This window comes from Citrus sinensis, chromosome 9, assembly GCF_022201045.2.
Source record: "Citrus sinensis cultivar Valencia sweet orange chromosome 9, DVS_A1.0, whole genome shotgun sequence".
Taxonomy (NCBI): Eukaryota; Viridiplantae; Streptophyta; class Magnoliopsida; order Sapindales; family Rutaceae; genus Citrus; species Citrus sinensis.
The window spans coordinates 31,663,200-31,690,802 of NC_068564.1; the positions used below are offsets into that span (position 1 = coordinate 31,663,200).

Below are 27,603 nucleotides of genomic sequence, written 5' to 3' on the forward strand. Positions count from 1 at the left end.
CAGGATTATATTTTATTCTGAATACCCATTTATTGCCCACCACTTTGACAGGGGCTTTAGGTAACATCAACTCCCAAGTATGATTAGCTTGGAGAGCCTGAAACTCTTCTTGCATGGCTTTTAACCATTTCGGATCAGTGAGAGCTTGAGAAACCGATGCAGGTTCAGAAGGTTGAGCTAGAAGTGCTAAGAGGTAAGCTTTTGGTTTAAAAATGCCATTTTTAGATCTTGTGACCATGGAGTGGCCAATAGAATATGATGTAGGAAGAATGTGAGGTGGTGAATTTCTTAAGGTATGATTTGAAGAATGGAGGGAAGGATCTGAAGTATTTGTGGTAGAATCTGATAGCAGAGATGAGTGTTGAGAAAATACCTGAGGAGATGTTAAGACTGGAGCTATAGAGTCAGATGTTGAAGTAGCTGCTAAAGGAGTTTGAAGATGAATAACAGAAGGATTTTCAGAATTTGACTGAAGGATAGAATCTGTTTGAGAAGACATGGATACTGAGGAAAAATCAAGACCAGGGACATAAGGAAATGATTTTTCATCAAAGACTACATGATTAGAAATGTAAGTCTTCCCAGATGAATGCAGACACAAATAACCTTTATGGTTAGTACTGTACTAAAAAAAAATACACCTGCCAGTTCTGAATTCAAGTTTGTGTCTGTTGTAAGGTCTTAGGTATGGAAAACATGCACAACCAAAAATTCTAAGAGTGGAATAATCTGGTTTTTGGTGAAAAAGCTTTTGATAAGGTGAGATATTGTTCAAGACTGGTGTGGGAAGTATGTTTATTAGGTAAACAGTAATTTGGAAGGCATTCTACCAGAATTTTAAAGGAATGTGTGCTTGGGCTAGCAAAGTAAGGCCAATATCAACAATATGTCTATGTTTCCTTTCAATCTTCCCATTTTGATGATGAATATGAGGGCAAGGATGCCTAAAATGAATCCCTGAGGTACTGAGTAAAGAAGAGAATGATTTAAATTCCCCACCCCAGTCAGTTTGAATCACTTTGATACTCTTTTGGAGCTGTTTTTCAATGAAGGTTTTGAACTTGGCAAATACTGTGAGAGCATCAGACTTTGAGCTTAATGGAAAGATCCAAGTGAAACAACTAAAATAATCTAAGATGGACAGGTAATAGACATAACCTTGAGTGGAAGTGACATGGGAATGACCCCAAAGATCTGCATAAAGCAGCTGTAATGGTTCTGTAGTTTTAGTTTGGACAAAATTAAAATGCAACATATGATTCTTTCCAAATTGACAAGCATCACAGAATTATAAGTTCTGAATTTTATTGAAACTGCCAAACTGGGTACATGAACTGAGGATTGTTTTTAAAATATGAGCAGCAGGGTGCCCTAATCTTCTATGTAGAAGATTTACATCAACAACTTTTGTAGCTATAGCAGACAAATAAGAATTTTTATTTCCCTGAGGAAGACAAGCAAAAAGAGAATGAAACTGATTCTAATTAAAAGGAATTGTATTGACAGCAGCAGACTGAGAATAAGAGGTTGGACTTTGAACTTTATAGAGACCTCCTTTAGCAACTCCTTCAAGCAATATGATCCATGTGCTCCTGGCCTTAACAAAACAACAGGTTCCAACAAATTCAAGAGTAACATTATTGTCAGTAAGCAACTTAGAAAGTAATGATTCAACAGTGTTTGTAGTAAGCTTCACTGATCCAACATGATTAATAAGCAAAGCATTTCCATCATCAACATATAGTTGTTCATTACCAACATACACTTTAGGATTAACAAGATTACCTAGATCATTTGTGATATGGTTGGTTGCTCCACTGTCAATATACCAAGAGGGATCTTCAGCAACCTCAGGATTGGCAGCACAAGTTGCTTGAGGTGATGGTCCTGAGGTACTAGGCACACTATTTGGAATATTTCCAGAGTAATATGGAGAAGAGTTATGAGCAAAGCTAGGAGCTGGAATTCCATGAAAGTATCCAGGAGCAAGCATATTGAAACCAGATGTGTAATTATAAGGAGTATACCCAGAAAGAAAACCAGGATCTGAGTAAGCCATATTGGCTTGATAAGGAACTCCTTTGGGCATATAACCATTTCCAAAATTATGTCCAGAAAAATTTGGCCTTCTGCCAAAATTATTAAAAGGCCTGTTACCAAATTGTCCTCTAAAACTCCCTCTGGCAAAATTCTTCTAAGGAATAAATGAAGGATTGAACATATTTTTGCATCTATTTGCTCCATGACCAGGAATGAAGCATATTTGACAAACAAGATCAGAAAAATTCCTTCCACCAGCAAACTTAAATCCTCCATTATTTTTAAAACCTCCATTATAACCACCAAAATTTGAACTATTATTATCATTTCCAAAATTACCTCCAGAATTCTTCTGAAATCCATTATTATTTTTGCCAGAATATAATCCTTTTTGAGCTATATTTGCAGACATATGATACATGATATCATTAGCAATTTTGCCTTTCTTTTGATCGATTCTAGTTTCATGATTCAGAAGTAGTGAATACAAATCATCTAGAGTAATAGTTCCTTCTCTAGCTAAAACTGTTGTTATCAAAGACTCATAATCAGAAGAATCGAGACCAGTCAACACATGCATAATAAAATCACCTAGCCCAACTGGTTTCCCTGCTAAGGCTAAAGTATCTGCTATACGTTTGATTTTAGAAAAATATTCAGCCATAGTCATAGATCATTTTTTAATTGTCTGGATCTGCATTCTAAGAGTTTGAATTCGTGCTTGAGACTGAGAAATGAACATACAGTTAAGTGATTCCCAGAGTTGCTTTGAAGTTGCACAATCAATCACAGTTGATAGTAAGCTCTGCTGAATAGACGACATCATCCAACTCAAGAGGAGTTGATCTGTCTTCATCCAAGCAATAAACTCAAGATTTGCTGATCGTGATTCATCAGAGGTTGAAGCTTCACCAATGCTAGGAAATGAGATAAACTTCTCTGGACATTTCAGATCGCCATTAATAAAACCTTCTAAACCATTTCCTTTAGTCGAAGCCAGAACTTGTGTTCTCCACAAAATAAAATTGTTTTGATCTAACTTGATTGGTGTGACAAAGCTATAGGACGAATTTGATTGAGTGATGCTTGCCATTGTTGGCTCTGATACCATGAAAGAAAACAGAGTTTGTGTTTGGTAAACGAGAAAGTTAAAATGAAAGAGAAAGAAAATGTTGATAAACTGGAAACTTTATTCTTCTTATTAATCAATCAACGTATTTACACACTTATATAACAAGTATCAATTCTTTGTTAACTCAGTTGTTACACATGCACGTAGTATAGCTCTTATAACCAAAATAACAGATAGAGCCACGTCAGCTAGCTAGCTATAACAAACTGAGACAGGGAGCTAATTGCTACAGTACAACACACATTAACAATCATGTGCTCACTTCCTCTGTTTCATCACAATTAATTACATTCACTAACAGGCAATAACAAAACAATGCCTTGCCTGGCTTTTGAGTTGGTACGGTGAACTACAACACTGCCTTAGGTGCAACTTCAGGACACAAGTACATCAGCAAATTGTCATTTCTAGGCTGAACTTGAGCATTGCGATGAAGATTCTAGTTCAGTTTGGATTGCTGAGTTTCTTCCAAAACTCGGAAAGGTACAAAGAGATTAACATTCTCTGCTTCAAGAAGGCCCGCTCGAGTTCGCAAACCGTTAATCTTTTACATTCGAATTGAAACCTTAAAGCAATCGCTTCCGATGAATCGGAGACTCTTTGGCAAGAGGAGTGGATTAATGAGAATATCAACAAGAAAGGACTTCGAAGAAGGAATTTTGTAATTTTTTTAATTTAATAGTCTCTGTTAAACGTTAATACTAAGGTTTTCTATTGCACAAAACCGAATTACGTCTTATTTTTCTTATTAAAAATACCATTTTGCTATTATTAATGAGCTACTTAACTAAACCAAATAAATAACTAATTTCCAACCCGTTTGCCCCCTCCTCCCATTTCCCGCCTGTACACATGATTAACCCAACAAATGAATAAAAGTTCCCACAAATTTCCAATCATATCCTTCTCCCATCGCTCCACAATTTCGATTCTTTATCGTTCTATCAACCGAAAAAAAAACACGCTGTACTAATGAGTATGAAGAAAAAGAAGGAAAAAACGGAAGTTTAAGGAAAGAAAGATTGTGGGTATGAAGAAACGTCGTTCACAACCACCACCGCTACCAAACGTTGTCGACCACCAATCCCAGAGGCGGGATCACCGTCTCCGGTAATCTTGGGCGAAGCTTTGAAGGCTATACAGACAGTTGAACAGGGAAACTCTGTCAAGGCATTACTGATGATACAAAAATCTCTTTCTAATGATCATCAACTGTCACCCTATCTTCAATCCCTTGCAGCCCTGGTACGCGAACTTCTGGCTGAAAAAGTGGACTAAGCTTTTGATGCGAAACTCATGCACTTAACTGAGGCTGTTACCTCGGCTGAATCAGCCAGGGAGAAGTTGCCAACTCGCTCTATTTTGTTTTGCTGCTTGTTGATATACTGTATCAAGGGCAGTGATGACAGAAGAAGGATGGGATCTTGTGATTAGTCAATGCAATAACGCCTTGCATATTGAAAATTCTACTAATCCAGGATTACATAAATTTCTTGATGAGGATGAAATGCAGAATTTGAATAAAGAATCAAGTTTGTGGAAACCTATGGATACTGATATGGCAACACAGCTCATTGTCAATCGGTTGAAATCAGAGTTTGACATTGCTTGTGATATTGATGATCTGGTCTTTCACATGAAAGAGAGGGTTGTTCTTAATACATGCTTCTCAGGTCTACTTGGGGATGTACAAGGAGAGGAGCTTAATGTTACTGATATTGATGCGGTTGCAGATAATGCTTCTGCCGTCTCATTTCCTCTCAGTGTTGGTCAAGATGTTGCATCTGCTGACAGTGGTGATATCTCTCGTGGTTATATGAGAGCCTGGTTTGGGAAGAACTAGGGACATGGACAAGTCTAAGAGAGTCTCAGAGAATTTGAGAATAGGGAAAATGGTCCAGAGCACGTAGCGGAACATAGCGTCAACTTCTTGAGGAAGCGACATGACGACCTACAAGGGAATGACGATATCGATAATATAATTGAGTCAGAAGTTATGTTCTGACAGAACCACGGGCAGCAGTCGCGCAAGCAGCTCCAAGCTCTGATCTGTTTGGATTTGGAGAATCCAGTGCAGAAGATGAATTGAGGAGGCAGGATGAGTGTCTGGAACAAACAGACAATTACATAAGATTCTCATCAGAGAGTGTGCGCGAAGAGTTGAAGTTGAACTCTCTAGTTTATACTGTATTTTTCCATAAGCTGTACAATAACAAAAACAAGGCAGAAAATTTCATAAGGCCACAGGTTAATTGCTGCTGCGTGTTATATTTCTTCATACTCTAGTAACATTGTCTTTTATACATGCTCTGTGATGTAACTAATGTCTAAGTAACATTTCAGGGACCAAAATGTGGGAAGACCTCATGGCTTTATCACGGAGACAGAGAAGAGTAAGTCTCCGTTTCTTTTTTAAACACTAAAGTACTGGAAGTATAGCCCTTTGCTCTTGGCTATTGGCAACTAATGTTTCCAGCATTAAATTTTGATTCGATTTTGTTCGTTTCGTTTCAGTCACAATCGAAATCCTCGGATTGAAGCTGCCGGTGAAGTAACCAAATTAACCACTCCTCACGAAAGCTTGCCTAAAGAACGTTACGAGGATCACAGTAAATCTGAGAATGAGCCTACTCTCGAAGTCAATGTGCTTGGGGTTGGACTTAAAAATGTAGCTCGTGATTGCTTTCTAGATGTGATCATACAGGTTAGTATTCAATAACTGGGTACTTTTTTCTTTTTTCTTCTTTTGGACATCTTCTATTGGAATGTCGGTCACTTTTCTTTTAATTTTCTCTTATCTTTCTATGGTTGGCCTAACAATCTCTGTTTATTATGTGATAATCCAGTTCCTGCGGCACATAATAGAATTAGGAGAAAAATTAAAGAGTAGATCAATACCAGGTCGTGAGTACATTGATCAAGATGACAGTATTTGTCTGTGCCCTAAAGATAATGTTTTCTTATTTAGAAATGGAATCTGCAGATAAGCAAGGAGAAGCAGTAGATCCTACTTATTTTAGAAATGTTTTGATGGCCCATACAGGCAGGTTTAAGAAGGTTTCTACACAACCCACTTTTCACTATGATGAAACTAGCAGATCTTGATAGTGAGATGATAAGTAATTGTTTTATCCTAATATTTTTTTTTTCTCTGTTGCGCCCTTTCGTTTGTTTCTATATATCTTCTGTCAATATTTGGATTGGACCATCATCAAGAGATTGATATGTTGTATTGCCTATGCCGTTGAACCGAGGCATAAGAATCTTACCGACCCCTCCTTCACTCTATTGATGACCAAATTCCAGAACATAATTTTCCTTTTTCCTTTGTGTTTGTTAAAACTTCAAATGTTTCATGCTCAGTATGTTTTAAGCAATTGTTTGAATATTTAATGTTATTTTTTAATGACTCAGGATACTCTTAGGAATAGCTCCTTTGATGAGATTCTGAAGCTGGAGGAGCTCGATAGAGAAGCGACTTATCGTGAATGCGGAAAAGAGAAAAATATCTACCATGTTACTGTATTACTGAAGCTTTTTGTGGTTAAGTGTAGAGATTATTACTCATTTTTGTTAAAGACTTCAAAATTTATGTTGCTGATTGCGATTTGCTTTTATATAAATGAGAGAATATTCATTGCTGTCATAGTGTCATTCCCTTCCCATCTCAAGCTGTCAAAATTATTGCATAAAGCATTGAGCACGCTGGGGAGTAGATTTGTGACGTAAGCAGGTGAAGATATTATGGAGAATTTGTATTCTGGCTTCATCACCAAAGGCTCTTTCAATTATAAAACGTAAGAATTCAGGGGATCTACACCGGATAGTTTGCTGATAAACGGCCCCTTCTGGCCCATGGGCTGGATCCATCTATTTAAATTTTAGGCATTAGGCTTGATCATGGCGTTTTTCCCCCAAAAAAAAAAAAAAGAAAAAAGCAAAAGAAAGTAAAATAGCTACTACAAAAGAAGCCAATTAAGGGCGCGCCTCTGTCAAAGACTCTACTAGCAGCCTTGCCTTTCTGGCAAAAACAAAATTTATCCGCTTTTGTTTATTACAATTAAAAGTATAATAATATTAATCTAAAACAAAAGAGGAAAAAAAAAAAAAAAAGAGAAAGAAGAAGAAAAAACGGAAGCCCCTCTGATCACGATCTTTCTCTGTCTCTCTCCGCACTTGAAAAGAATTGAAATTCTTGAAACTGTTGGTACAATGAATTGTTTGGAGTTTAGTAAATTTAATTTTGAATTTTGATCAGTTCACAATCATGTGGTTTTCCTTTTGGAGATCCAGAGATCGATTGTCCTTGGATGAACTCAGGTTTTTTATTTTATTTTATTTCTCAATTTATGCTCTGTAAATTAGGGTTTTGTGTTGAGAAATTTAAATATGTTAGTGACGATAGTAAACTCGTCAGTTATTTTCTTTTGTCTGTGTGCAGATATTTGACTGATCAGCTGCAGAAAGTTCAAATCGTGAATGAGTTTAGTAAGGTGAGTTTTATATTTATTGCATTGTTATAGCTTAAGCTGCTTCTTCATTATTTCAATGTTCTAAAGTTGGGCATGTTTTGTGAAGGATTTTGTTATCGAGGCGCTGAGATCAATTGCTGAGTTATTGACATATGGCGACCAGCATAACCCTGCTTACTTCGAGTGAGGCTCCTCAATATCATTTGTGTTTGTCCATTTGATGATTATGTCTCGGTTTTTGGAAATTTCATATTATCAACTGGTATGCACTGTAGATTTTTTATGGAGAAGCAAGTGATGGGAGAGTTTGTTCGTATACTAAAAGTTAGCAGAACGCATGCTGTTTCGCTTCAATTGTTGCAAACACTGAGCATTATGATACAGAACTTAAAAAGTGAACACGCTATTTGTAAGTTTGGTATTTCGAGGGCGAATCTGTTTATGTCCTGACATTGTACTATGGATTGAATGAGTTTTGGTGTGGCATTTCTGCAGATTATCTATTTAGCAATGAACATATTAATTATTTGATAAGCTATTCATTTGACTTCCGAAATGAAGAGCTGTTGTCTTACTACATATCCTTTTTAAGGTTTGTTTACCTTTTTTCACTTATACTCTTTAAGTGGCATGCTGTTCATGAAGAATGATATATTTTTTTTAATTTATTGTGCTGATTGGCGTGTTACAATGGCATGTGTGGTGCTTTTGGAAGAGCAATAAGCGGAAAACTAAACAAGAATACAATTTCTCTGCTTGTGAAGACTCAGAATGTAAGTTCTCACCTCTTTTGTATATCGAATTGATTGCACCGTGAATTTAGTACTGTTTCTTGTTTGTTTATTTTCTCATTCAGATACTATTGCTAATTAATCAACAAAGGTCATATTTGCAGTTCTCGTCATCATGGTCTTCTTCCTAGGTTGTTTGGAGATGTGGTGTAATAATATTTTGATTACTTATCCTTTTCTTTTGATGTCAAGTGTTTAGAAAAAGTATTTTGGAAACTAACAGAAAAATGGATGAAGTAGAGTCTCAACATAATATCAAAGTTATTCAGTATGATTTTCTATCACTATGCTTTTTTTTTTTTTGGTGCTTTAGTTTTTTAGTATCCATTATACTAAATGGTACATATAGCAGCACTCTTGAACATCAATTGCCTTGTTGTTATGTTGGATACAGTTGTTGAGAAGTTTGTGAAAAAGGTTGTAGGTTGTCATATTTAGGTAAACATAGCTTCCAATAAATGCTTGGCTACAATGAATTAAATCATCATGTTAATTTCCTATTTGCTGTTTGGTACTCGTTGATGTTAGGTATTTACCTTGTTTATTTCTTTCTTTTGGCTTTGATAAAAAAAGTCTTGCTCTATCTCACTTCCCATTGTTTAATTTGTTTCCTTGTGTGATATTCTACATTTTCTGTACCTAGGATGAAGTAGTTTCTTTTCCACTATATTCTGAGGCAATTCGGTTTGCTTTCCATGAAGAGAGCATGGTTCGTATTGCAGTACGTACGCTAACACTTAATGTATATCATGGTGAGTGGTTTCTTTTCTGCTCACTTTTCCTTCTTATTTATTTTTCCCAAAGTGAAATTATATTTTGCTCGAGAAAATCTTAATTTCTGATGCCCTCTCCCTTTTCCAGTTGGAGATGATAATGTAAATAGATATATCACCAGTTCCCCGCATGCGGAATATTTTTCAAACTTGGTTTCATTTTTCCGGAAGCAGTGCATTGAGTTAAATAAATTAGTCTCAAGCACTCTAAAGTAAGAGCTAGAGTTTTTATTTTGTCTCAATAATAAGTTGGATATGCTTATCTTCTAAATACTATCATTTGGTTACTATGGCAGAAACCCTGACCCAAACTCAACCTCAACCATACTTGCTGCTGTGGATGAAATTGAAGACAATCTCTACTATTTTAGCGATGCTATTTCTGCTGGAATCCCTGATATTGGGAGGTTATTAACAGACAACTGTTTGCAGCTTTTGATACTTCCATTGCTTCTTCCATCTCTACGGATGGATAATGTGAATGTATGGAACTTGATTTTCTTTGGTTTTCTCTCATCTTGCCTTCTCCTTCTTCTTCTTTTGCTCCTGTTTCTCTTAGGATGCTCTAAGCAGTTGGGTAGTCTGCCTTTTCATTCATATATGTGCTAGACGTTCCACTCAACTAATGTTGGTTGTAAATCTAGGGAATAGAGATTGGTGCTGTCACGTCCCTATACCTACTCTGTTGCATCTTGCGCATAGTTAAAATCAAAGATTTGGCGAACACCATTGCTGCTGCTCTTTTTTGCCCACCAGAGGCCTACATTCCACATTTTGAAGCTAAACTCAATGGCTTTACATCTGGTCATGGCTTTACTCATGAAAGTCAACTACTAGATAATAATACTGCTGGGGAGGTGGATGGTGAATGTTTAAGAGTCACTGTTTCAGACATGGCTACTTCTTCACATGTTCATCATCAAGATCTGGTCACACAAAATGATTGTAATGGTTCTCATTTGGCTTTGAGGTAACATATCACTACTTATGATCAACTTCATATGGTCTCTCTTGTGTCTTTTTTAGTTATATCTTTGCTAGTGCTGTCATGGAGTATCCTTCCGTAATAGAACGATTCAAAATAGATATCACTCAAATTTTGTTCGTTAGTGTTTACCACATTTCTGGTTCTGTGTACCATCTTTAATTTATGCCTTTTGAGGTGCCCATAATAGTAAAGTTTGAAACTGGAAAAGAAAAGAGAGGTATCTGAGGGTTGTTTTGACTGATCTAGCATCAATGGGGAAACAGTTTGAGATCTAGTTCACCCGTTGCTATTCTTACTCGGAAAGCATTTCCCATCAGCATTTGCATCTTGGAGGAACCTCTGCTTTCAACCTCCTGCCCACTTACAAAACAAAAAGTAATTTGTGGCAGTGGATTTTGTTTATACTTCATGGCTGAACCCTGATATGCTTGATTGATTGAGTCAATGAGATACATGCTTGCTGAATTATTTGGTATCCTCTTAACACCTGAGCAAAAGGAGATGGGTGGGGAAGTTAGAGTTTCTCTGGTTGTTGGAACTTTGCAGAGAAATCTCTTTGTACCAAAAAGGATTTCACCTTTTTATTTCTAGAGATAATGATATGAAATTACTACTAGTCTTTCTTAAAGGAATATTTCTTTCCTCGTGCAACCTCTCTTTTGAACTCCTATCTTTTGTTATCATCCAGTTTTTGTGTCCAACTAGTATTCCTTATATTTTGTTGACTTCAATGTTTGTCTTCTGTTAACATTAAATGCATAATTCTTTTTTTTTTTTTTAATGTCTCCTGTGGACACAGGACTAACTGAAAGTCAATGATGTTGTTGGAGAACCATAATTTTTGCCATTTTCTTTGACAGGCTCTAGACACAACGTGCTTTCCAATACTTTTTTTCAGCTTTATTTCATTTTTTTAGATTTTTGCTTTGTTTTAGTGTTCCTTTCTCCCTCGCCCTTATTGCTTATTTATTTTTGTTGCCTTCATGTAGAGTGTTGTCTTTTATTAATGGGTCATATTATATTTTTGCATGTGGTATCTTGTATGACGTAATAGTGACACATTTAATGTGCAGGGAGGCTTTGCTTTGTTATATTACAACCGGGGATGATGTACAGGTGTTGGGCTCACTGAGTGTGCTGGCGACACTATTGCAGACAAAAGGTTATATCATTGGATTTTTTTGGCTTATTTCCCTGCTTTCAATTTTGTTTTCTGATAAATATTTGGTCCTCTAGAATTGGATGAGTCAATGCTAGATGCACTTGGCATTCTTCCCCAGCGTAAACAACATAAAAAACTCTTGCTGGTAAGTTGTCATGACGATTACTCAATTTTCATAACTGAGGGAATTTCCATATAGAATCTTAAGACAAATTTTGTATGCTTTAACAATGTAATTAATTTAACTCTCACGATAGTGAAATGATTATAAAGATTGCAAACATGTGAGAATTTCATGCGAAACTATGGCTCCTCTAATTCTGCAAAAATCTTGGGCACATGAAGGTATATGATCTTATAATAATACTTATCAGTCTTGCACTGTGAATATCAAGAGTCTAATATGCCAAATTTTCAATGTGCTAAGAGTTCTAGTGTTTTTTAGCCAAGTAATTGACAATAAGTTTTTTCACATATGAGCATATACTATGGGTCTTCATGTCCAAATATCAATATAATCATCATTGAATTTCTTGTTTTATAGACTTTAGAAAAAATGGGGTCTCACTGTTGAATGTTTATTTAGTTAAAATGTAATATTTTCTTTCTCCCCATATTTGATTCCTGCAGCAAGCTTTGGTCGGTGAGGGCTCTGATGAAGAACAACTTTTTTCTCGTGGAAGTAGTACTGTAAAGGATGGTACCAGTACCGAGCTTGACGGCTATCTACAAAGGTTGAAGGTGTGGATGTCTCTTACATTTTTCAGTCTGCTTATCTCTCTCTTTCCCCCATATCTCAGTGTCTCTTTCTTTGCCAACCATCCTGCAACTGCTCTTCCTTCTTTATCTATCATTTTAACTATTGTTTCTCATATGCAAAAGTTTCCATTATCAGGAGATTTTTCTCAATCTTATCTCATCTGACTTAATTGGATTCTGAAATTAGTCTGAGACTAGCTCAACCAGATATCGCTTGAGATCTTTTCAACTCTATTTCCTATATTAGTTTCAATATCTCTTCTTTTCAATATTTTCTCGCTAGAAATACAACTATGCAACAAAGTTTCGTGTGGAATATTTTTTTTGTGCATTGGCTGTTATAGCTGTACTATTTTGCTTACTAAATGGATAGTCTTATTTTAAATCCATACTGTATAATTTGCAAGCTTTATTTGGAAATAGCGAACTGGATCTCTTTAACTCTATTCATAAAGTTGGAGGCTTTAATTCACCTCGAGCCATGAAAATTAAAATAGTTTTCTAGGGGGTTCATGGTTTATATGCTCTACTCTTGTGCACTTTTTAGGTTGTTCAAATGTGTTCCTCTATGTTTCCTGTCTTTCTAAATAAGAAATGTCTCTCTTAACACATTTCTCTAGATTTTGTCCTTTATATGGTTAATGTAATTTTTTTAACCTGTAATTAACAGGAACAATATGGAGTGCTATGTTCTTTTCTGGAGCGGGGCACAAGCCCTCATGTAAATAGATGTCAGGTATACTTTTCACATTTGACTTAAGAGGAATAATCCTCTCAAAGGGACTGAACTTTGCCTTCTTAGTACAATCAAATTTGAGATGAAGAAGAGAAGTCGGGACAATAAGCATCCAGTTGTGCTTTAACAAATTGGTTTTGTCTCACTTTACTCATGAGAGGTTTATGTATTCCAATTTCTTTTAAGGTTGAAATTTTTAATTAATTATGTGAAATAACTCTCTAGGTACTCGATGCGTTGGTCAGTCTCTTTTGTCGATCAAATATATCTGCAGAAACATTGTGGGATGGTGGTTGGCTTTTGCGTCAGTTGCTCCCTTATAGTGAGGCTGAGTTTAATAGCCATCATCATGAATTGCTGAAGGTAAGCTATAATTGGGATATGCAAGAGGCTTGTAGAATCACATGGCATTTTCTGTATTCAGCTTAAGTTTGTTTAACATGTAAATACTAAGCTTTCTTGACAGCATTGAATGATGCTTGTTGATTGCAATCATTCAAGATTCTTGAACCAAAGGTCAGTGGTCAAGGTAAATTGACTAAATTACATAGGGAACCGTGAGAACGGAGGAACACAGAAGACTGTGTAATGATAATTAAGAGTGTCCTGAATCCTGCACTTATGTTGGACCACATTAGGACTAACACGATTAGAGTAGAATTTCCCAGATGGAAGAGATTATACCACCAGAAATGGAAAAGACAGTGAGAAAGAACCATGATTACTGATCTGGTTTCTTTTTTTGGCTATTAATTGATGCTATTGCACTCAATGGATTGCTTTGACACAAAATTCACATGCCAACCTATGTAGTCAGGGTAAAAACTTAGTTGAATGATCTTTTTTCTTTTTTTGGTTGGGGCTATTAATGGATGTTGTTGGATTCGATGGAGTGCTTTGACACGAAACTCACATGGCAACCGAAGTAGTCAGGATGAAATCTTAGTTGAATACAATTTGCCTTTTCTTATTGGGTGCATGAATGGATGGCAGAATTTAATTTTATTGTATATCAATTTTTATTTTCATAAGTTTTCTTTTTGAAGTACAACTAGAAATTCGTATTTGCCACAGATGTTGTTTACTGCTTGTGCACAGGGTTCATACAAGAACTGTACAAGTGCCCTTCTGCAAGAGATTAGAGGTGTTTGGCCTGATCTACTTATAACAGTACTCTGTGATGAGTGGAAAAAATGCAAAAGAGGTATGTTACTGGATTTGTACAACCTCAAATGCTGAGCTCTAGTCTCAAATGTTTCACTAATGAGGTTGACCAATGAAACTTGTAGTAATTGAGGCGTCATCTCCACGGAAAGACCCCAAGTGCATACTTTTGCCAGTTCAGAAATCCTTTTCTGAAGGTAGAACTAAACATCGTTTCATAAATTGTGGTTTCAAATTGAAGATTCTTGGAATAGACTTAGTTTTAGCTTAGTTTTAGCTTTTGTTATTTCTGTTGTGGTTAATATTTATGGTGGGGTTTGTTTAACAGCATTCATTTAATACATCTGTTGCATGTGCAGATGTTATTTCTGGTGAATCATCTTTTACTGCTGGTGATAGAATGTGCGAGTCGGTAAAGGTTTGTATATAATTTTAGTTTAATTAAAGCATAAGACATGGTAAATTTGTGATGTTAGAAAAATAATAATGTTTGACCTGTAAAATTGTAATCTAGCATTATATTCATCACTGCGCTTTACTTCTCTGCCATCATTGATATTTTATTGCATTTCTGTTTGCATGATAATTTTATAATCTTTCTCACCCTTTCCATTTTAGGTGTTTGTACTTCTTCTTCAGCTTCAAATGTTCTCCCTTGGTAGGGTTTTACCTGACCACCCTCCTATTTTTCCTCCATCAAATATCCCTGAAAATTCTCGAGCAAGAGCTGCTGGACTAGATATTTCTGGTCCCAAGCCAGGCACAGAACTAAGACTTGGTAAGTTTTCTATCTATCACTAGATAAATAAGTAGACATATATATATAGGGGCGGGGGTGGGGATGGCAAAATCCGGGTCCGGCTTTAACCTTCCCGGATCTGGACCTGGATACCATTTTCTTTTCCCGGACCCGGATTTTAACCCGGCTTTTTTCACCCGGGTCTGGGTTCAACCCGGAAAAATCCGGGTTTCCGGATTCCGGGTTTTGAACCCGGATCAATGAATCAGTATCAATTTCTAAAATTTTAAAAATAAAAAATTAATACATTTCCAGGCAATAACACATCCAGATTCCAGATTGTAAATCATTCATAAACAAAACAAATTTCTAAGCAATAAGCCAATAACACATCCACTAATTTAAATCCATAAATTTCAATGTTTCAAATAAAAAAATTAAATCACTTCAACGAGCTTGTGAGATGTGATGGTAGCGAACCGCGAACCCGAGGCTGCGACGGACGACGGTGGCGAATCGGATTGTTGTTTGGAGCTGCAAGAACCCAAGGCTGCGACGGTCGTGAACGAACCCGAGAGTACGAGTTGCGACGGTCGTGAACGAACCCGAGAGTACGAGTTGCGACGGAAGACGGTAGCAAGCCGCGAGCCCAAGCTTCTGAGTTCTGACGGTGGTGAATCGCGAAGGCTGCTGGCTGCAAGAAGCTAAGAACCGAAGCTTGACTGCTTGACTGCGAATTGCAAAGGCTGCCGGCTGCAAGAAGCTAAGAACCGAAGCTTGACTGCTTGACTGCGAATCGCGAAGGCTGCTGGCTGCAAGAAGCTAAGAACCGAAGCAAGTTGCGAATTGCGATTAGGGTTTTTTTTTTTGTTTGTATTTATATTAATCAATAAAATTAGTTAAAAAATAATATTAAAATAAGATATCCGGGTCCGGGTTCTGGATGTACGGGTTAACCTAAACCCGGCCCCGGATATATTTGGGTTATAAAAATTCATTCCGGACCCGGATTATTTTACACTCCAGTATGGGTTCAACCTAGCCTGGATTATCCGGGTCCGGGTAAATCTGCCATCCCTGGGGGGGGGGGGGGGGGGGGGGAAAGGGTCTGACTTATTTTTGTGCAATTTGCCTTTATATTATGGCATAAACTATTCTTTAACTTGTTGAGAGATGATTTTTGTACTAGTCATGCAGTCAAGTATTTCATGGTCACTTGGTTGCTGCCATATGCAGTTGATGCTGTGCCTTGTAGGATTGCATTTGAGAGGGGAAAAGAACGACATTTTAGCCTTTTAGGTATCTCTCTGGGAACTTCCGGATGGATTGTTCTTGCTGAAGAATTGCCTGTGAATCGGCAGTTTGGGGTTGTTCGTGTTGCTGCACCATTGGCTGGCTCCAATGTATGTTTTTCCTTTCTTCTTCTTTATTGTTGGATTGTGAGCTCTACTTTTATAAATTTATGACCAGCGCATCATTGATGGCATAAATATTTGTGTTGTGCAGTTGGCATATATTTACTTACATAAATGCTTTTTCTTCTCCTTTCATTTTATATCTCATGCTACACTTGGATGCAAGAACATGTGAGCTCAATCAACGCATTTTTTAGAATTTGGGGGGGTGGGGAAGACCCATAAGTGTATTGTTATGATGTAAAATAGATAAGTTTTTAAATTTTTGTATGTTGGGGGAAATTTAGTATTTTCATTACTTTAGCTGTCTATGTTCCCACTTGTGTGTCTTGGAACCTTAGTATGATAATGATTTATCAAGCAGTTAAATCTATTCTTGTTTTCTGCATTCAGCCGAGAATTGATGAGAAGCATTCAAGATGGCTACACTTGCGAATCCGTCCATCAGCTTTACCCTTTATGGATCCTTCTAAATCTGGTGTCTACAATAAAGTCAAGTCAAAGGCTCTAGTTGATGGGAGATGGACCCTAGCATTTAGGGATGAAGAATCTTGCAAATCTGCTTTTTCAATGATTCTTGTGGAGATGAATTTACAATTCAACGAGGTGGAGAGAAGACTGAAGCCATTATTAGACCTCGAAAGAGATTCAGATTTTTCAAATCTTTCTCCACGTCCTCCTAAAGCTCTCTCTTCCAATACAACAGCTTCTAATTCATTATAATTTTCTAACAGGTTTGATTTTTCCATCATGTAATTTGTTTTATGATTGGGGTGGGAATATATTACTTGTCTTGTCACCCTTTTTAGATAGATGTATATACTGTAACCACAGATAATCTGAGAAATGTAGATTAGCACCCCGTAGTTAGTCACCATTCTTTGTATACTAGCTTTCCTTGGCCTGATTCATAAGTTTTATCAGCCATTTCCGTTCATTCTTTTAACACCTGAAACCTAGGCCTTTCCTTTTTAATTTTTGTAACCGTTGTACCGTCGTTGTATATTTGAGGCAATCACATAGTGAAAGTTTTTTGTGCATTTCTATTTTTCTTATTCATCTGTCTATCAATCTATGGCACAGCTTTGGGTTGTAAGAACTTGTGTAGATAGTCTTTGGTTCTTTGATGACTCTGATTGTGGGATGAGTTTTGCATGAGACCAGAAATATGATAATCGAATAGCTCATATCTGATTTAATACTTTAAAAGGAATATTTTTAAACGAAAAAGGACATTCTTTCCATCCATCCATAAATAGATTGTGAAACTCTCGTCTTTTTTTTTTAACTCATTAAGCATTAGATATTTACAACTGCTATGACAATAGATTATTATAATGATATTTACAATCAGATATATAATTGAGATTTACATTATTATATTTTTAATTGTATGAAGTACATATCCAAACAAATAACCTTCAGGGAGGAAGGGTGTCTCTACTCTACCTTGATATATAATTGGGATTTATATTATTATATTTTTAATTTTATGAAATACATGCCCAGACACAAAACATTCCTTCCTACACCACCCCCTATTTTGCAAAGGAGAAAGACGTTACAAATAATCTTTACACAATTATAGTTAATTAAGGGAGGTTGAGTTTATAGAAACTCGAACCATTGTCCTCATAATCATGCTTAACTTTAAGGGCAATGGTTCATCACTGGACTAAAGTCTAAGTGGCGCGAAACCCTCTTCTTTACAATCACATCTAAATCCTTTTTCCTTGGTGAGCATTATTTAGTACAATAATTTTAGCTGACGTTATAGTACATTAATATTCTTTAACTATGTAACCTTATGTTCATTTGAATAGATGGAATTGATTAATGAAATGAGATTTGATTGTTCAAATTTTGAAACAGTGAGGGCCTTGTTATCTATATAGACAAACCTTACGAGTCACCATTTTAAGCGGAAGAAAACAATTCAAATTTTAATTAAAACTTGTACGATTTCTTTTCTCCCAAATTGAATGATAATTGATGGCTCACTAATTGGAGCAAAAAGTAAGGGACCCAAGTGCTGTGTATATATATATCTAACGAAGAAAATGTGGCTTTGCAATGATGAAAGGCCAACTGAATAAACATTTCTTCAACATCTCTGCACGGTTTTTAAAATAATAGGCGAAGGTAGATTTGCAAGAAGATAACAATCATAGTCTAAGAATAATATAATTGTTAAATAATTGTATCGCTAATATTGCAAATAAAATTCACCTATCATTCCCCCATCATAGACCAGAAGCTTTTTTTCTAGTTTATTAGCAGGACACTCGAGAGCTTTTTCTAAAGCCGGTGCAAAAATAATTCTATTTAGGATATTTTATTAAATATCCAACTTATAAAGATGAAATTATTGTATGTTCTATCATAGGAGGACAGGACCCACTTCCGCCGTTTGATGTAATCATATCTTTTGATTTACTACTATGGTCAAAATAAGGATGCTCAAAGATGGAAATTTGATCTAAAAAGTGATACTGGCTTCTAGTGGTGTATATGCATTGGAAGTCCAATGAAATGTATTTATGGGCATGATTACATACTCTTTTCTTGGTTATGATGATAAGAAAAACAATATGGGCATTGATTACGGTCAAAAGGAGCAATGTTTTTCTTTAAAAAAAAATTAAAAATAGGGATACTATTATTTTACAAGTAATTAACAAATAGCAAACATTTGCAGTGATCAGTGAGTTCCACATCCTCTTCCACATAAAAATCTTTTATAATCCTTCTTAACCTTACAATATATATTCTTCTCAGTGCATTTAACTTCCTAGATTATGTATTTTAAAGTGGTAAGGTACCAAATGATTCTTTGATTTGATTATCAAACCATCAAATCATTGTAGAAAATGAACTGGGCATGAGGCTACGTGGTTTGAAAAATACACAATTGGGAGTATATACTGTTCACGTGAATGGTGATGCATATTTCAGGATGATCAGTATGAGATCTTCAATTATTAGGCCGTTAATTACAATATCATAAGGAGAAGACATTATTTTATATTGTGCAAAGTTTCTCAATATGGTTATGGTCCCAAAACGTTTGTTGTCATTTTGGTATAACTAGAAGGAAATTAGAAGTAATGGTAGGGGGTGCAATAATGCTTTTCAAAATATTGGGGAATAATTTGGTATTCTTCTACAAATTAGGGGGTATAGTAATAGTTCTCACCTGCTCAAGTGTGATGGGGATGGCAATTTTTTCTAATGGGATCCCATCCCATTTGGGAAGAGATTAAAACATATTTTCTTCCCACAAAAAAAAATAAGGATGGGAGTAAGGGTGGACGGATTCGGGTCAACCCGATCAGATTTTGAGTTGGACAAAAATCAATCTGAATGCAACCCTAACTTACAACCCAACCCAACCCGATCCAATCTTATATATATTCGGATCGGGTCCCAAAATCGAGTTAAATTTGGGTAGGCTCGAGTTCAGATAAAAAACGGGTCGGATTAAGCATATATAATTATATATCATGAAACTTGAAAGCTTCAAATTCAAAACACAAAGGCCATAAAACTCGGGTTGGAGGCTTGGGCGTTGGAGCAACAGATCGGTGGCCACGGCAGCAAATCACGGACGGCTGGACGGGCAGCAGATCAGTTTCACTTCGCGGCAGCAGATGGGCGGACGTATAGCAGCAGATGGGCAGACGTACAACAGCAGATCGCAGACGACTGAACACGCAGCAGCAGATCTTGGGGACTGACCGAAGAGGCAGCAATAGATTACGGGACTGGAGAGTGGAGAGTGTGTGGCGTCCGTTGGCGCCTTGGCGGTGGCCGTTGAGTGTCACTGTGTAATGAAGATTGAAGAGGGTTGTGTGTGTGAGTCTTGTGAGTTGTGACTTGTTTGTGTTTGTGTGAGTATTGTTGTGATTTGTGAATTTGTTTTGTGTTTGTGTGTGTGTATGGGTGAATGCGTGGCAGTGTGCATGTGTTTAGGTTTAGGTTTTTTTTTAAGCAACCCGATCGAGTTTTACCTGACCCGATCACAACTCGATTGAGTTTACTATATTTCATATGATCGAGTTTCATTCTTGATACGATCCGATCTGAACCTAAAATTTTTGGGTTAGATCGGGTCGAGTCAGGTCGGGTCAGGTATTTTGCCCACCCCTAGATGGAAGTGAGATATTTTTTTTTATCCCACTTGTATATATGGGACGAGGCTGAGATTAACAAATCTCATCACATCCCGTCTCATTACTGACTAAGGATGTGAATTTTTTTCAATTTGGATAGGATCCCATGGGATTTCATCTCTTTTGGGACAAGATTGAAATATATTTTTATCCTAAAAAAATATAAAGATGGGAGAGACATTTTTTTATCCCACTTACATATACGGGACGAGACTGAAATTGGTAAATCATATCTCATCTGGTCCCGTGAGGACCTGACACAAATTGTAAACTTCTGTAGATATTTGATCAAAATGATAAATTTTGGTTCCTTCAAAACTTCGGGGAAACGCAAATGCGAGAAGTTACTGGCATAATTTAACACTTCTAATAATAACGATGGACTTGTTTCATACAAAAAACAAAACTTATAACTTTCTAATCAGAAATTTTAACTAATAATTTAGTATATGAGCAGATAACTCAATTGATTTCGCCTTTTGTGTGGGAAGCAAGTGGTCAAAGATGACTTTCCTCACACGTATCTTTCGACTTTTAGCGAAAACACTGATTGTTTTTTAAAATTTTTTTTCCTAGTTCGAGAGAAAAGCTCTTAATCAAAGAATTTGGATCAGAAACAGCAAATGTAATGATTGCTTAGCCACAAGTCCTATTTCGGATTGATGCATTTGGATTTTAAGCCTATTGGGAAAATCAGTATTTAGGCGATAAGCATGAAATAGAAATATGAAAGAAAACATTGAAATCTTATAAGACTTAACTGAACATGAAAAGAACAAACACATCCTATTTTGAAAGTAAAGAGTTGCACATCTAAAGATACATTTTACAAAAGACCCCTCCCCCTTAATCTAGCAATGCAATTTGGATTTTCTTGGGGAGGCATGAATCCCCAAATCCATAATTTGCAAAAACTTTGTCATTTTTACACCCAAAACATAGCCTAATTTCTATACCCCCTCCCTTCCCGCCAATTTTAACTGCTTCCAAGCTTGTTTGAAATACTTCTTTTAACCATTTTTCAAACAAGCTGTTAAGATAAAAACCGGAACCAATTATTACCTCCTCTAAGACTCTTTCTTCAACACTGAAATTTACCTTGTTTTGTCGCTTGAAAATTTCATCAAACGACTCCTTCATCTTCGCCAAGAAAAACCCCGTGATCTTTCCATCATTGGAAGAGTTTCGATTGAAGACGAAACGGTTTTGGATCAAATCAAGAAACCCATTTGATAGAGCAGGATTGGTTATGTTTTCGCGAGTTAAATCACTCGAAATTGGGCTCAATTCTCCTGGTTTTTGTTCACCTTCGTCATCCTCATCATCCGCTTTCATGTTCAAATCAAGAGTGTTGAAACTTGACTGCCTTGAGAAGTCTTTCTTATTGCCACTGCTCACATTATCAATAGTCACGGAAGTTGCATCTTCCTTTTCATCAATTCTTGGACTCTTGGTCTTGTTCGCAAATTCCCACTCGGCCTTCCTCTTGTGATCAAAATTTTGATTCCTTTCGTTGACCTTCAATGTCATGTTTATCACAGAATCCTGATTCTCGATCCTTTCTTCGTAGTTAGAGGAGTCACCTTTTGTTAAAACAAAGATCACTTGACCAAAATTTTCACTTTCAAATCCATCAGCAAGAATTTTAATGAACTGGGGATCAGCCAAATCAATATCTTCAACCAAGACCACCAACTTTTCATAATTCTTCAACTTCCCCATCAGCATTTCAGAGTGTGAACTCACACCATCATTTCTTTTCCTCATGTCGATGTGAAAAAGCAAATCAGTTGACCCGAAAACTGATTCTGCAATAGAAAGTGCCAATCTCCTTTTACCAATTGTGTCATTCCCCTGTAGAAGAAACCAAGTTGCCTTCTTTGCTGATTTGCATTCAACCAATACTTCTACAATTGAATGAATGCTATCGAATTGCCAAGGGACGTTCTCTTGCAACACCTTGTACAAATCACTTCTTTGCAACTTTGCTGAATCTGACAGCTCAGAGTTGCCAAGAGCAAGAGTGATTTTTACTTCTTTGCCTTCATTGCTCTTCAGAGAATCTAACCTTGGTTCAACACCTTGGGGTTTTCTAGTACAATTACCAAAATTGAACTCAATAGTACTACAAGACTGTTGCCTTCTGAATTTAGCCACAGAATTGGAGCTATTATGAGGCTTCATTGCTGATTCTGCAAAGGAGATTGAATTCGAATCCAGGAAAATGCTGCTCTGACTTGGCCACCAAGGATAAGTTGAGGCATAAGAGCAGCTCTTTCCAGTTAAGCTTTGATTGTTGTACAAATTTGAACTGAATTGGCTTTGAGTGTGTCTTCCTTGGTGCAGGCTGTGGCATGATCTGTTCCATTTTCTCCTCAACTCTACCAATTCATCCTGAAATTGAAATAAAATTTAGAGGACTTTTCAACAGAATGAAAAAAAGTAGATGACATAGATATCATTTTATTTGTACTACCTTTTGATTGGCATTGCTGCTACTATGTGGTTGTAGCCAAGGGGGCAGGAGTTTTTTCTGGCCTGATTTGAATAATTGAGCTTCTTCTTCATAGTTGGAAGTGCATTCTGCACAGCAGTTGAGCTTATGATCTTCTTCTTCCTTGATTGCAAATGGCTTTGTTTCCCACACTTGTGATGGATTCTGGGAAAATGTTAGCCTTGATTCGTGCACACTGGAAGCAGAACCATAACTTCAACATCAATCAAGTAGATTTACAAACTCTATGTGCAAGTTGATTGACAAACTTTATGTGCAAGTAGGTCATATGTCCAACTGCAAAATCACTCTTACTAAATACAAAAATAGGAAAAAAGTCTGAAATAAATATAAAAACGAACATATTTTGAGGACTTTTTAAATGTCTAATTTGATGTTATCAAGTGTAAGCAGGTCCTTTTATTATGAAGGGCACTTCTGTCAAAACACCTAAACATAGAAAACATTTCTCTTTTTTTCGTCTTTATTCTCTCTCTTCTCTCTGTTGATTTCTGCTAGTAGAAATCTGAAATATGCAGAGGCTAGCTACATGCTGACAAAACAAAGTAAAAACATAGGGGGGGCAGTGATTCCTATCTGTCTCACCAACCATTACTTTTCACAGACCACAGTTGTTTTGGCCTCATTCAGGCCATAAACTGAAAGCTTAGAGACAAGAACGGGTACAAAATCAAAGCTTTAGAATACGACGAACAATGAAGAATTTACATATTTTTACCATTTTACCAACATGCATAATAAATTTATTATTAAAAAAAAAGTACAGTTTAAGGCAAGAGATAGTTACCTGGAAGAATGAAGACTCAAACCAAGCCCACCAGAAGGAATAGAAACAGCTTGAAGTGCCCATTGAATCTCCAATGGAGGCTGCCTCATTTGGCACTTCATGTATGTTTGGTAACTTGCTGTTGCCATTAACCAAACCCTTGTGCTTGAAGCACTGTTACAGTCAGAAACCAGCTTTCCAACTTCTGAAACTAGATGATCAATGGGATTGTAACAAGATACAATTTCTCCATTAAAATTGTTGTTATTATTACTTTCTTGTTGATCAACTGTCCACTTCAAGTCCCCAGTGTAGATAATTGCACCACCACCGACAGATGTAAGAGAATCAACTTTCCTTTTAAGTTCTGTGAGGTTCATTTCAACTTCTTCTTTTTTCATGAACCTCAAAGTAACTGGTGCAAAATGGAACTTGATGACATGAGTTTGTTTCAACTCTTGAGGAACATCTCCTCTTTCAACTCTCCCCATGAAATCGAAAACAAGAGCGTCGGTTATGGACAAACAGTCACCAACTATCACTGTGTTCCTTCTTTTTTTCCTCAAAAAGACCTCAAACACGAGCTTGATGTCTTCTTTGCTAACAGAAGCTGGCTTTTGAGAGGAAAAAAGAGCATGGTTTTGCCAGAAAGTGTTAGGGTTTATGAAATGATGAGCTTCAGAAGAAGAAGGGGAACAAGGAGAGGAAAAAACCCCACCACCAGAGGAAGTGTAACACTGAAAGACAGAAGAAGCTGAAGAGTCCTCTATGTGATTCTTGATGGTTGTACTTGAGAAACCAGCTTCTCTCATAACCCTACTGACACTTGGATCATCAAGAATTGATATTATGAGCTGTTCTAACTCAACCTTGATTGTCAAAAGAGGCTGTTGCTGCTGTTGCTCAATACAGCCTCTCCTCTGATGAGCTTGTGCTCTTTTGAGAGCAGCAATCAGTGCATTGGAAAGAGAAGGCTGGCCATGGAGTAGAGGACCAGGAGTTGTGGGGAGTCTGTTGAGGGCCACATTGAAGCAAAGCTCAAGAGCTCTGCATTGAAGTGGATGTGATGCTTGATGATGTGGCTGATGAGGATGATGAGATTTGAGACAAGCCCTTCTTAAAACACTGGTTCTTGAACTCAACAAAGTAGCAGCAACATGAAGAGGAGTGACCTGTGCATGGCCCCTCCTTCTTGCCAAGCCAAGAGAGTGCTTCAACACCGAAGCAGCCTCAGTTGTTAGGGTCTGCTGAACTGCACAAGCTCCTGAACGCATAACTTAGCCAAAACCCCACCCCCCAAACACCCCCCCAAATTTAATGACAATTTCAAAAACTCTAGGCCTCAACTTTCTTTCTTTTTCTCCTTATATATTTTCACCCTCACCCGCTCACCACCCCAAATTTTTTCTCCTCTTTGTTGGCTATAGAAAAAAGCTGTAAGCTTAGCTAAGCTTAGCTTCCTCTTTTGGGCTTAAGAGGAAACAAAAAGTCAGAAACTGAAGGGAAAATTACAAAGAAAAGAGTGAGATTTTTGAGAGATGAGCTTATAAGAGAGAAACTGGGTATAGAGTTTTAGAAAGACCATGCTAGACCAAACTACCTTCTTTATACTTCTTGAAGTCGTTGTGTAATTATTTTGTTTTTTGTTTTTTTCCTTACTTTAAACTTTGCCACATCTTTGCTTTCTCTCTCTTCAGTTAACAATTACATTTTGCACCATCTTTTTAATCACCCAATGTCCCTCTAAAGGGTAATCTAATGTGTCACTAGATTATGTATTGTTAATAACTATGAGGTGATATAAAAAGGGTGGCTTTAGTTTAGCATTAATTTATACATTCATCTTGTTGGGACTTGCAAGTATATATACACACACGCATATATATAGTAAAATGTTAATGGCATGATACTCAAGTCAGATAAAAAAATTTAACCCAGATGATGAAAAGCTGCAAAAGAAAGATTTCAATCTAACCCTATTCTTAATTTAATATCCAGCTATACAATTAAAGAACATCTAGTACAATTTTATTATAAATAGTAATGCAATTAACTCCTTTCTGCTGTGTTATTTTTATGCAAATGGGGTTTCATAAAAAGGGTCTAATAAACATGACCCACAATTCAAAATTTTACTCAAAGTTCACAGAGAGCTCCCCTCCTTTTTCCAGATCACCCCCCTTTGAATGGACAGACAAAGCCAGCAGAAATTCAAAAAAAGTAACTAAAGAGAAAAGGTGGAAAAGAAGCCAGAGTGTGATGAGATGAGAGATAAAAAAGAAGAGTTAGTAGAATTGTTATACTTTTTGCAAAAATAGAAAAAGAAAATTCAATAAGTTTTTTTTGTTGTAATGTATAAGTTAAACCCGTCACTGTTTCAAACATGAACATAAAAATTGATTTTTCAGTTTGAGCCATTGAATGGGCAGTCTTTTGGTGCCTATTTCTGAAACTGATCTCAATTCTCACCATTGAATAAATCCCAATAAACGAAAGCCGAGAGAATGTTTGATGTCTCCAAATAAATAAATAGAAACACTAATAAAAATGGTTCATCCCTAATGGTCTACTATATGTTAGGGTAAAATTTGAAGTCTCTGAGTGTTCTTTTTTAAAATTATATGAGCATTTGCTTTATATATAATTAAATTAGATTGATATAAACCATATGGATTTTTATTCTCGGGCCAATCCTAGTAGGGAGACAGCATTTTATTCCCCAAGTACCCAAAAAGCAACGCTCTGTCTGCTATCCTACATAGCATTATTGGCTCCTTTTTCTTCATCTCTCTTCTGCAAAACTGCAGCAGCAATGACCTTTTGTCTTAATCCTCCATTTCATTTCCAACAAACAACATCACTTTATAAGGCTTTTTTATTTTGCAAACCAAATAAAGGAAGTTAAAAAACAGAAATGAACTGTTATTGCGGACAAAATTTAAAAAACTGAAATGAACTGTTATTGTGGACAAAATTACGTCCACATTTCATGCTCATGTAATGAAGACTATTGCCGTGTCTGCATCTGCTTGTGTAGACCAAAAAACAATATGGTCTGAAGAAAGAATTTGACAATGGACTTTTGGTACATAAACCTTTTTGACTACTTTCAAATCTCTTTTTTCCACTAACAATTATCCAGTTGCATGCTTTTTACTGCCTGTGTTTAGTTGCTTGCTATTAATCTACAGGAGACTGAAAATTGAAATGTGGGAAAATTAATTACATCATGTCATTGCTTTTCATTGATCTATATAGGTATAGCTCTTTTAATGCTTTTCTTGCGGTAAACTTGTACATAAACCTGTTACCTAGGCTTGAGAGAAAAACTAAAGGCTGGCCAAAAGAAAAAGGCAAAAACAATAAAGTAAGAAATGGGTAGAATAGGTGATTTCAAAAACAAAAAACTTCAAGATAATGAAACATAACCATTAATGGTTGATAAGTCGCCTCTCTCTCGAGTTCAAGTTTCTTTTGTGGGTGCATGCCGAGTGCGAGGAATGATTATTTTTCAAATGAATTATTAAAAAAAAGATACAATTAAATAGATGGGCATAACGGGCCTTTGCCCTCAATATATTATCTTACGAAAATAAAAGAAACAATGTAATGCATGCAGTGCAAAAATCGAATAATAGAAAGAATATATATGAACTAACTAAGCTGATAAAATGGCAAGCCATCAGCATCGTTAAACAAATTTATTTCTCTGAATATGTGAGCAGAAAAAGATCATCATATCGATCGAAGACATGAGAAACATGTCTACAATCGTAATATCTAAAATACTCATTGAATTGAATATTTAACAATAATAAAAAGAAAGTGGATTTGGATTTCATTTTGAGGATATCAAAAAATTAAGAGTGAAAAAAGTTAATTGAACAAGAGACTGCTTGATATATATATTGTAGAAACTACGCGTGCCTCCCAAGAATAGCATCTACACTATAGTGTATAAAAGTTAAATTATTCAAAG

General features: G+C 36.4%; 2 protein-coding genes across 3 annotated transcripts; one reads left to right on the forward strand and one right to left on the reverse strand.

Annotated features, from left to right (window-relative positions):
• Positions 1-7,159: 7,159 nt before the first annotated feature.
• Positions 7,160-17,211, forward strand: LOC102610159 (protein TRANSPARENT TESTA 9). Of its 2 annotated transcripts, none has more exons than XM_025097522.2 (21): positions 7,160-7,492; positions 7,614-7,665; positions 7,751-7,827; positions 7,920-8,053; positions 8,140-8,236; positions 8,360-8,417; positions 9,079-9,187; positions 9,297-9,420; positions 9,505-9,691; positions 9,853-10,178; positions 11,270-11,358; positions 11,433-11,503; positions 11,989-12,099; positions 12,788-12,853; positions 13,079-13,216; positions 13,928-14,057; positions 14,143-14,214; positions 14,377-14,435; positions 14,636-14,795; positions 15,993-16,159; positions 16,565-17,211. In XM_025097522.2, exons 1-21 carry the CDS (start codon positions 7,440-7,442, stop codon positions 16,892-16,894), a joined length of 2,610 nt encoding a protein of 869 aa, XP_024953290.1. In that variant the 5' UTR covers positions 7,160-7,439; the 3' UTR covers positions 16,895-17,211. The 2 variants fall into 2 exon arrangements, with proteins under 2 accessions (XP_024953290.1, XP_006474285.1); XM_006474222.4 differs by having other exon boundaries at positions 7,163-7,492; positions 13,952-14,057.
• A 3,859-nt stretch (positions 17,212-21,070) lies between these two features.
• Positions 21,071-25,253, reverse strand: LOC102609850 (protein SMAX1-LIKE 5-like). The gene is made up of 3 exons (XM_006474221.4): positions 23,646-25,253; positions 22,820-23,033; positions 21,071-22,737 (listed from the first exon to the last, which is right to left on the reverse strand). The coding sequence occupies exons 1-3, from the start codon at positions 24,896-24,898 to the stop codon at positions 21,190-21,192; spliced, it is 3,015 nt and encodes a 1,004-aa protein (XP_006474284.1). The 5' UTR covers positions 24,899-25,253; the 3' UTR covers positions 21,071-21,189.
• Between the last annotated feature and the right edge of the window lie 2,350 nt (positions 25,254-27,603).

Bases quoted from the DNA above. Each gene is read 5' to 3' on its own strand.
- LOC102610159 (XM_025097522.2), top strand. From the start codon at position 7,440: ATGTGGTTTTCCTTTTGGAGATCCAGAGATCGATTGTCCTTGGATGAA. The intron at 11,359-11,432 runs GTTATATCATTG...TTGGTCCTCTAG, and splicing joins GACACTATTGCAGACAAAAG to AATTGGATGAGTCAATGCTA. The intron at 16,160-16,564 runs GTATGTTTTTCC...TTCTGCATTCAG, and splicing joins CACCATTGGCTGGCTCCAAT to CCGAGAATTGATGAGAAGCA.
- LOC102609850 (XM_006474221.4), bottom strand. From the start codon at position 24,898: ATGCGTTCAGGAGCTTGTGCAGTTCAGCAGACCCTAACAACTGAGGCT. The intron at 23,034-23,645 runs GTAACTATCTCT...TTCTGCTTCCAG, and splicing joins TTGAGTCTTCATTCTTCCAG to TGTGCACGAATCAAGGCTAA. The intron at 22,738-22,819 runs GTAGTACAAATA...TTTCAATTTCAG, and splicing joins GCAGCAATGCCAATCAAAAG to GATGAATTGGTAGAGTTGAG.